General features: G+C 41.4%; 1 protein-coding gene and 1 long non-coding RNA gene across 7 annotated transcripts in view; one reads left to right on the forward strand and one right to left on the reverse strand.

Annotated features, from left to right (window-relative positions):
• Nucleotides 1-5,440, reverse strand: part of F11 (coagulation factor XI) — a 25,329-nt gene extending 19,889 nt beyond the window's left edge. For 4 of the 6 annotated variants that reach the window (XR_013532748.1, XM_002745163.7, XM_078366088.1 and 1 more), the window contains exons 1-3: nucleotides 5,360-5,440; nucleotides 4,466-4,521; nucleotides 276-438 (exon numbers count right to left, since the gene is read on the reverse strand). Coding sequence is in view for 5 of the 6 variants with exons in the window: in XM_002745163.7 (XP_002745209.3) it covers nucleotides 276-438; nucleotides 4,466-4,520 (218 nt within the window). In the remaining variant the exon portion in view is untranslated. Of the gene's footprint in view, nucleotides 1-275; nucleotides 439-4,465; nucleotides 4,522-4,694; nucleotides 4,798-5,359 lie in introns of those variants that run through there. The other 2 variants (XM_008992300.6, XM_054252690.2) reach the window with 1 other exon arrangement.
• The window catches only part of LOC118152124 (uncharacterized), a 13,336-nt gene extending 4,989 nt beyond the window's left edge, over nucleotides 1-8,347 (forward strand). Inside the window, exons 2-3 of the long non-coding RNA XR_013532753.1 lie at nucleotides 2,063-2,110; nucleotides 8,209-8,347. This is a non-coding gene — a long non-coding RNA (uncharacterized LOC118152124). The remainder of the gene's footprint in view (nucleotides 1-2,062; nucleotides 2,111-8,208) is intronic.
• Nucleotides 8,348-10,088: the final 1,741 nt, after the last annotated feature.

Below are 10,088 nucleotides of genomic sequence, written 5' to 3' on the forward strand. Positions count from 1 at the left end.
TGTTTAAGAAGAATAAAAATGGAGACAAGAAGAGGAAACATACATTAATACTGAGACGGTAAGAGAGTCCGGAAAGTCTGCACTTGGAGGCATATTGATTCTTTTCTAAATTGTCTAAACACCATCTCTTCTTTCTGTAATAATATTTCAACTGACAGGCAATTTATCTTCCAGTTGTTAATGTTAAATCTTATAAAATGATAGATGGAAATGCGTTATGAATAGCAAGCTCCCTGCAAAATCTGTGTCCTCGATGTAGAAACAGAAGCATTTACCATTGGGTGGGCTCCTCAGACGGTGATTCCGCCGTGAAAGTGAAGAGTAGGCATCTTGGGTGGTAAGTGCAGATTACCTGGCAGTACTTGGCGCTCGGTGAGAAAACTGTAGCAATGTCCCCTCCTTCAAAGTCGGTGTCCTTAAACAATGTAGGCACACATTCTGTGATGCAACACACGGCACATGTTATTTTGGATTTTAGTGGGCATATGTCTAATTAGGTCAGAACCTCATAAAGGCAAGACACGTAGTTGATCGAATGAATGGCCTCAGGTGGAAATGAAAATCACAAAATGGTACCTTGGCTCCCATGGGATTGCGCTTACGAGTGATTGTCTTGGAGACAACGACTGCTTTGAGGGTAACTGAATAATTTCAAGGATCTTTATTGGCAAAAGCTGCTGCTTTTCAGGATCTCATCCAGGTTTGGAAGGAGCCTTCTGCTTTGTCCTGTCCTAATTGGGTCTCTGTCCAAACCCTGTACTATTTGAAACAAAGGCTCCGGAGTGATCGCTTTCTGACGGCCGTGGGTGTGATAACATCCTCACCCCATTGAGAATAATTTGGAAACCCCACCTTTTGGTGCAAAGCAATCTTATTACATTAAAATATTACTTTTAAGAATAATAAAGAAGAATGTTATTTGGTGAATCAAATAGATTTTCTATATTTAATAATGCAAACTGGTCGCGGTGGCTCATACTTGTAATCCCAGCACTTTGGGAGGCTGAGGCAGGCAGATCGATTGAGCTCAGGAGTTCAAGACCAGCCTGGGCAACACGGCAAGACCCTGTCTACAAAATAAAAAAATAGCTGGGCATCGCTCTATCTGCCTGTAATCCCAGCTACTTGGAAGGCTGAGGTGGGAGGATCTCCTGAGCCTGGGAGTTTGAGGCTGCAGTGACAGGTGATGGCACTACTGCCCTCCAGCCTGGGCGACAGAGCAAGATCCAGTTTCTCTCTCTCTCTCTCGCTCGCTCTGTGTATGTGTGTGTGTGTGTGTGTGCACCGTGCACTAATTTTCTTGGAATATATCCCCCTCCTAATTGGATGATTTAATTTTACAAGACAATTTGATTTTCAATATGCCACCAGGTGGGGGGATGGGAGTGGGGTGGGAGTTGAAAGATCACCTGTTGGAGGCAGTGTTCACTACCTGGGTGATGGGGACACTGAAAGCCAGCACTTCACCACTGCATAATGTATGTACGTAAGAAATCTGCATTCATACCCCTAAACATACAAACGTTTAAACATTTTCAGAAAATCCACATGCAGCTTCTAGTGTCAGTAAAAAGCGAGTTTTTCATCTGTTTTTGCGAACTAGCAAGTCTTGCTATTGTATATTGACGTGGTATCTAGAGTTCTTACCAATTTAATTGACTCAGATAATTAACACGATGGGTAATTTAGGATTTTTCTAGGTACACAATCATGTCATCCATGGAAAATGAGAGCTCGTGTTCCTCCGAATCATTTTCCTTTTACTTCCTTTTCTCACTGCGCCAACCAGTACCTCCATACGATACTAAACGGAAATAACGGGAGGAACTCTTGTCTCATTCTCAAGCGCTTGGGAAGGCTTTCAATATTCCTCTATTGTGTATGATGTTTCTTGAAGAATTTTGGTTTGGATTTTCGTTTGTTTTTGTTTAAAATACCCTTTCATGGCTGATGAAAGTTCTCTTCCATTACCAGTTTACTAAGAGTTTTGATCACTAACAGAATTTTGTCAAGCATTTTTCTGCACATATTAATTTTAAAAAGTATTTTTTTTTTGTGATAGGTAACACACCATGTGCCATTTAGCCACTCCGAGTGGACGGTTCTGTGGGTAAGTGCATTTACACTGCTGGGAAACCATCAGCTGATGCTCTGTGCCCCTTAAACACCAACTCTCACCCCTTCCCTCACCCCTCAGCCGCTGGCAACCTCTGTTCTAATTACCATCGTTATGAAATTGGCTACCCTAGGTACCTCATATAAGTGGGATCCCACAGTGCTTGTTCTTTTGTGACGGGTTCATTTCACTTAGCACAATGTCCTCAAGGTTCATCCATGTTTAGCATGGGTCAGAATTTCCTTTCTTTTTAAGGCTGAGTGAGATTCCATTGCATGTATGTACCACACTTCGTTTATCCAGTCACCTGTTGATAAACGCATGGGCTGCTTCTGCCTTTTGGCTAGTGTGAATCGTGCTGCTATAAAGATGGGTGTACAAGTTTATCTGTTTGAGTTCCTGCTTTCCCTTCTCTTTTCTTTTCTTTTTTTTTTTTGGTATGGACCCCAAAGTCACGCATCTATTAATTCTTTAATGTTAAATCAACTTTTCATTCCTGGAATAAACCCAACTTTGTCATAATATCACAATTTAATCATCCTTTAATTTCTTTTAACATTCTATTGGATTCAGTTGGATAATGTTTTGTTAGGATATTTGTACATATGTTCATGAGATAAAAGACCTGTAACTTTTTTTTTCCTAAGAATTTTCCTAACAGATTTTGATGTAAGGATTACACTGACGTTATAAAATGGGTTGGAAACGATTATCTTGACCTCCCAAATATGTTTGTCTTTCATTTAATTAATTTCTGCAACTGATTTTTTCTGCCTTCTAGTTTGCTTGTATAGAATACAGTTTTCTGTATTCTATACAAGCAAATCTATACATTTGATCTCAGCACTGATTCAGTTACTTCTCAAAGTTTTGACATACTGTATTTTCATTACTGTAGATTTAATTTTCTAATTACCATTGTGATTTCCTCTTTGACTCATATTAATTTTAAAAGGTACACTCAATTTTAAAACATTTGGGGATTTCCAGTTCCCTTTTTATTATTCCTTTAGCTCCCATTCACGATGACTGAATAACATAATTTTAACCCTTTAAAATGTGTTGAGACCTGTTTCAGAGGCCTGTGTGTGGTGAAGTTTTGTGAACGTTCCGTGTGCACGTTTGAAGGACCTGTATATGTCCATCGTCATTCCTTGATAGCTGTGGGGTTTGCAAGACCTCCTGCAGATACCAAAATCCATGAATCCTCAAGTCCCAATATAAAAAGGCGTAGTGTTTACACATAACCTATTCACATCCTCCCATGTGCTTCAAAACATCTCGAGATTACTCATAATACCTAACACAACATAAATGCTATGTAAATAGTTGTGCTGTGTTGTTTAGGGAATAACGACAAGAAAAAAGTCTGCACATGTTCAGCACAGATGCGATTTAAAAAAAAACATTTTCATTTTAAGCTTGGTTGAATCCATGGACGTAGAATCCACGAATCAGGGGCTCAGTTGTTTATGCCATTATTGGGTCCAATGTTCAAAATACATCAAATTATTTAGCACCGACATATTTATCAATGAAATAACAATACAGTTTCCAAATAATTATAACAAAGGAATATTATAACCTGAGCAGTAATCTTGTCACAGGGAAAACTGAAATTATGAACTTAATTTGATATATTAAGTGGAATTTATTTTTAATATCTTCACCTAGATTTGCCTTTTTTCACATATACCAGAAAAAAAGAATGTACTGTGCTTAAAATGCTAGCAATAGTTATCAGAAATTAAATATAATATGTATACATAAGTTATTTTTCTAAAGGAATGCTTCAGCTTTAATTTTAAATAAAGAATGTTTATGGAGCTAACCAATACTTATACTGATATATCTTAATATTGGCTAAGTAATCTATAAACGAATTTAGCAGACATGAAGTAGGGTGGAGGATTAACGGCGGGGGGCGGTAAATGATTGGAATGTATAAACTATGCATGAATATCTGCATATTATTTTTCAGTCCAAAATTTTTATTTTATGTGTGTGTGTATGTTCCATTGAACTGACTGCTTTATGGAAAACTGATCAGTGAAGCAAACCAAGGTTTCTTCTTTTCAATATTGGTTTTAAATATGATTTATATGAGTTATGTAGTCAGGCATGGATGTAGATATGGTATACATATAGACACAGAGTCCTACCAGTACGAACAACTTTTTCACCTCAGTTCCCACCCTGCTTTGAAAACCTCTGAACCTCAAGCAAGAAATAAATAAAACCATTTGATTTCCTTCCCTGGCATCGATGGTGTGGGATTCTCTCCCATGCGTGCAGACGGTAGTGTGATTTCCCACTCCCAGTCCATGGTTAAGAAAATACTTTACTTACCACCAGAAACTGACGTAAATAAAATGAAAGGTACCATCTGATATAAGAAAATCATCCTACAATGAGAAAAAGGTACATGTTTTTAGAACATGAAATTGTACATTTATAATTAGTTTACTGACACTAAGATTTACAAGTAATAGGGAGAGAGGGACATAGTTAATTCAATAGCGTTCACAGGGTTCTCATTATAATGTTGAATTTTATCTTTCCAAATCCTGGCGCATACCTTAGTGGGGCTGTGTGTGTAGTGCTCCACGCTTACAGCTCTGCGGTGCTAGATCCCACAGGGAGGCAGCCCTCTCCCCTCCTCCCCGCTTCCCCGCTGCCCTACTGCTCACCTTGAATCAGATCCTTCTCATGCACCATCTGACCACTCTCCCCACCCCAATCTTTCATCACGGTTTCCTTTCCCAATGTATTTCCTTTCTTTCTTTCCTTGAGGTCTCTCCCTATAGCTATCAAAGAGCTATGGATAATTTCCTACTTAGAAAATTTTCTATTTTAAAAAATCTGTGGCTAATATGTTAATAGATTACTTCGGTCACCTAGAAATCTACTTATCCCGCCTAAGCATTAAACAGACTGCTCTAGGAAAAACGGAGTCATCGGTGAGGCAAATCAAGACCTCTGACTTTTCAGTATTGCATCTGGATGTCTTTTTAACTCGCAGAATACTTGCTGTTGCGTAGACACTGCTACTCTTCTTCTGGGCCACACGTCCTCAAATTAGTTACGGATAGTAGAGGAACATCTCTACGACGCTAAATCACACACGTTTTAAAGATTAATCATTCTCTATAGTGTTTTTAAATTGCTGTGATTTAAAAAAAAAGGCATTTCAAGGCGTATTTGCTCGAGAGGAATGTTAAATAGTAAGTTCTGAAACTGTACCTGAAGGACCTTGTTTGCTTGTGTGCTGCAATTCTTAATAGGGGTGTTTTTCTTCTTCCAGAATGATCTTCAGCCTCCTCTGAATTAGCTTGTGTAGGAAACGGCCACTTAACTGTAATATTTACTTGTACTGGTTCTCAGTGTTATGTAACAATGTTTCTCGGTACAGCATATTTGTGAGAGTCCTAAATCTTAGTACATCGGAAAACCGACCTTGAGAGAATTGCTTGCTTTCTCAATACATTGAATTTATTTTTTAAAATTTTATTTAGTATTTAAACAAGCGACATAGAGAGAGAGAGCTGTAGAACTTGAATTTGCTTGTGTGCCTTAGATAGCTGTAGAACCTGATTTTGCCTGTGCAATATGCCAGCTAGCCAAACTGCACTTAACCAGACCTTCACCTGTCAGCTGTTAACCATTAATTCCAGCTTACCTTGAATCCCAAAGTCTAAAAAGAAAACACCGAAAGTCTAATGCACTCATGGATTTGCAATACAGTGGAGGGAGGAGACTTTGGCTGCTGGGGGAGGGGAGGTGGGTGGGAAGCAAAGTGCGGACCGCCCCTGCGTGCCTGGCTCTTGTGAGGTCAGTTTCCTGCCAGGTAACACTGACTCTCAGAGGTTATGCAGACAGAATTTCTTCTAAGGCCGAGCTTTTTTTTTTTTTTAATTTATTTTCACTTGTGAACAGTAAAAGTCTATTTTTAAAAAACAGAAAAATAAGAAGCTCTTTTTAACTTTCTTTCTTATTGAGAACGAGCCTCTCTCTTGTTGCGCAGACTGGAGTGCAGTGGTGCGATCTCAGCTCACTGCAACCTCCTCCTCCCAGTTCAAGCAATTCTCCTGCCTCATCCTCCTGTGTAGCTGGGACTACAGGCACGTGCCACCATGCCTGCTTTTTTTTTTTTTTTTTGTATTTTTAGTAGAGACAGGGTTTCGCCATGTTGATCAGACTGGTCTCGAACTCCTGACCTCAAATAATCTGCCAGCCTTGGCCTCCCAAAATGCTGGGATGACTTAATTCCCCCACCTACCAAGTTGTCCGTAAAAACTCTGCTCCCCAGATGTTGGGGGAGACTGAGCTGAGTAAAGATAAAACTCCAGTCTCTGGCACAGATCTGAGTGGAGATCCTGGGACACACATCCGAATGGAGAGCTAGGAAGTGACACATTTAGAGGCCGCATGACCAGAGCAAAGCCGGTCGCATCCCTGAAGGAAAGGGTGGTTTTGTCCGGGAGGGAGCCTTCCGGTGGTGGGACCTGCCCTTTATAGGCAGGAAAGTTTGTGAAATAATTTTTGGGGGTTTCACATAATTATATTTCCATGAAGGCCTTCCCTTTGGCCTTGAAGAAGGTCTGAAAGTATATGGAGGGCGTATTGATCCACGTACGTCTGATTTGAATACATTTTAGAGAAAGATAATTTTATGGTACAGAGAAGGCTCTCAGTCTTCCATAGAAAAGCAAAATAAGCTCTTGTGTTTATAAATGGAATCATAATTTTTTTTTTTTAAATTGGAAGATCAGGGGAGAAATGACAGGGAAATAAGGGAATGTGAACTGGGAAGAGGTCTCTAAAGTGCTGGAGAACTATGCTGATTTCGATCCAGAAGGCATTTATTCAGATATTTTTATTTGATCTTTTGCCAGTGCATCTGACCTATCTTGGCATAAAGAGTTCTTAGCTGTTCTTTTGAGTTTCCCATTTAAAGTTAAGTACACTCCGGCTACCCAAAAAGTGCATATTTCGGACGCATGGCTTTTCTGAGGCTCAAACATAGAATGGTAAATTATTGCCAAGAACGGCGTTCACGGAAAATGGATACGTGAGATCGAATGAGGTCCTGGTATCTCGCGTCGTTTACCCCATGAAACCCCATCTCTCTTCTTAAGTCCCAGTAAAAAGAAGATAAGAATAACTCTCCAACCTTACTGAGAGAAACAGAGGCTCTAAATAAGAGAAATGCTTCAATGGAAAACCAAAGAATATTTTCCTAAATTTGATTTAGCTAGTCAGTGAAATCTTTAAAGTTTTGGAAATAGCATTGTGATTCAAAAAAACTTTGTCTTTTCAAATAAAAGAAGATTTTTTTTTTTTTGAGGCAAGGTCTCACTTTTGTTGCCCAGATGGGAGGGAGTGCAGTGGTGTGATCTCAACGCACTGCAGCCACCAGGCGACCCTCCCACCTCAGCCTCCTGAGGAGCTAGGACTGCAGCTGCACGTCACTCTGCATGGCTAGATTTGTGTTTTTTGTAGAGACAGGGTTTCACCATGTTGCCCAAGCTGGTCTGGAACTCCTGGGAACAAGCGATACACCTGCCTCAGCCTCCCAAGTTCTGGGATTACAAGCATAAGCCACCGTGCCAGGTGTAGAATAAAAGTCTTAACTACATAGAAACTCTTTGAGATTAAACAGACTTTTCTTTTAAACTGACGATACATATTCATTCCTTTTCTTTTCTTTTTTGAGATGGAGTTTCGCTCCTGTTGCCCAGGCTGGAGTGCAATGGCGTGATCTTGGCTCACTACAACCTCTGCCTCCCAGGTTCAACTGATTCTCCTGCCTCAGTCTCCCGGGTAGCTGAGATTATAGGCACGCACCACCACGCCTGGCTAATTTTTTGTATTTTTAGTAGAGACTGGGTTTCTCCATGTTGGTCAGGCTGGTCTCGAACTCCTGACCTCAGGTGATCTGCCTGCCTCAGCCTACTGAAGTGCTGGGATTATAGGCATGGACCAACTGCACCCAGCTCAAACATAGATATTCTTAAAAAATTATTTTCAATTAATGCATTGCAGTTTAAAATTCCGGCATCGACTACATTTATCTTAATTTTTTTTTTTAGTGAAATAAAATGTTTTTGAACATTTGAAGCCTGATGAAAATCAAGAAAAACTAGACAACGTCTTAGGAAGAATCTAGAAGTCCGTCTTCAGAGACCCAAGTACAAGTCAGAAGTTGGGAATGTAAACCAAAAAGTATGCGAAATAAGTCTCAGTCAATCTAGAAGTTTCGTCTTGCCAAGAATAAGGATGGGCCTGTGACCTAGTCTCGTGAGGTCCTAAGGACATGTGTCCAAGGTGGTCAGGGCCCAGCCTGATTTTATGTGTTCTAGGGAAACATGAGACTTCAGTCAATCTATGCAAGATGTGCGTTGGTTTGTTCTGAAAAGGTGGGACAACTTGAAGAAGGGAAGGGGACTTCTAGGTCACAGGTAGATGAGAGACAAAGGGGTGCATTCCTTTGGGTTTCCGATTAGCCTTTCACCAAATATGCAATTTTCAAGAATAGTCACTTAGTCTGGCTCAGTGAAACAATACAGCAAAGGAGGCACTTGTCTCATGTGAGCAGGGACTGTTGTGACATTCCCTGGAATAACGTCGTAGGATGTTTAGCACCCTTGGCCTCTGCCCACTACAGCCAGTTGCACCCTCTCTCCCGTTAGGGCCACCAAAATTGTCTCTAGGCATTGCCAAATGTTTCCAGAGCTGGAGGGAGGGCACACGCTCCCAGTGAAGAACCACCAGTGTCAGATGATCACGAAAGTCACAAATGACAGTAATAAATGCTCTGTCGTCTTTCATCCTTCTCCCACTGAGAGGCAATGGGATGACAAGAGGACACCGTCCAGAATAGGAATGATGAGTTCGTCCCAGCTCTGTCCTTGCCGGTGAACCTCGAGCTCATCGTGTCACCTCCTCAGGTCTCCATTCCCTTATTTTTATAATAAAGACATATCACTGTCAGCCATTTACTGAATGCCCGTTATATGCAATATGCATGAGAGAGCCTTCCTAGGGGCGGCTCACAGTCAAGTAAAGCAGACAGACGTGAAGAATAATTGAAAGGAAAAGTTCTAGGTTGACATGAGGGGTTCCCATGCTGTGGCAGGGACTGTGGCAGATGTGGGAACCCGTGGCTGACCTTGCACCCAGGTGGCTTGTGAACATGTTTGCATTCCATGTGTACACTGCCACTGCAGGAGGCCAGGGCCAGCTTTCAGGATTGGCACTGCCACCCGCCTTTGTGGGGCGGAGCTGCCAGTAACCCAGGCCTCCTCCCCGCACCCTCCCTCAGTAGAGAAGTCATCCCAGCCTCTCATCTTCTCAGTCCATTTCACACCTTTTAGTCCCACGAGGCTACAACTGTGAGAAGGGCTCCTCAGTTACTCCGTGTATCAACACATAGTGGGTCATCAAGACACCATCCCCGTCCTACTGGGCTTTGACTGACAACTTTAAAATGATAATTTATGCCTGGGGAAAGTTCCATATTTCAAAACTCTCCTCTGTTTTGCCAAACGAGGTCATTCCCTGATCAACACAGGCCAAAGGTTCGCCCTGCAAGCATTCCAAAGTCCTTCAACACCGTCAGGAATGAGCAGTGCTCCAAGACTGAGATAAAAGAGTTTCACTGCAAACCATTTTTTCCCTTCTAAACATAAAAAACAAAGACTAATGTGTTCACTGCAGGCAAAGGCAAAAGTTGAAAAAGTGCGTTTTTATAATCATTTCATGGAATGCAGCCAGATTTTACAAGAGCCATCCACTTCTCAGGTAAATTCCTAACTCTTCAGTTTCCTATGACCTGGTTTGTGGCTAGCCCAGACCTCATGCTTTCCTTCAGCCTCTCCACCTTTAGCCCCTCCTACCACCCAGTGTGTCTTTGAGCAGGGGTTCCCAATGCCCGGGGCACAGACCAGTACCCGTCTTTGGACTGCACAGC

This window comes from Callithrix jacchus, chromosome 3, assembly GCF_049354715.1.
Source record: "Callithrix jacchus isolate 240 chromosome 3, calJac240_pri, whole genome shotgun sequence".
NCBI lineage: Eukaryota > Metazoa > Chordata > Mammalia > Primates > Cebidae > Callithrix > Callithrix jacchus.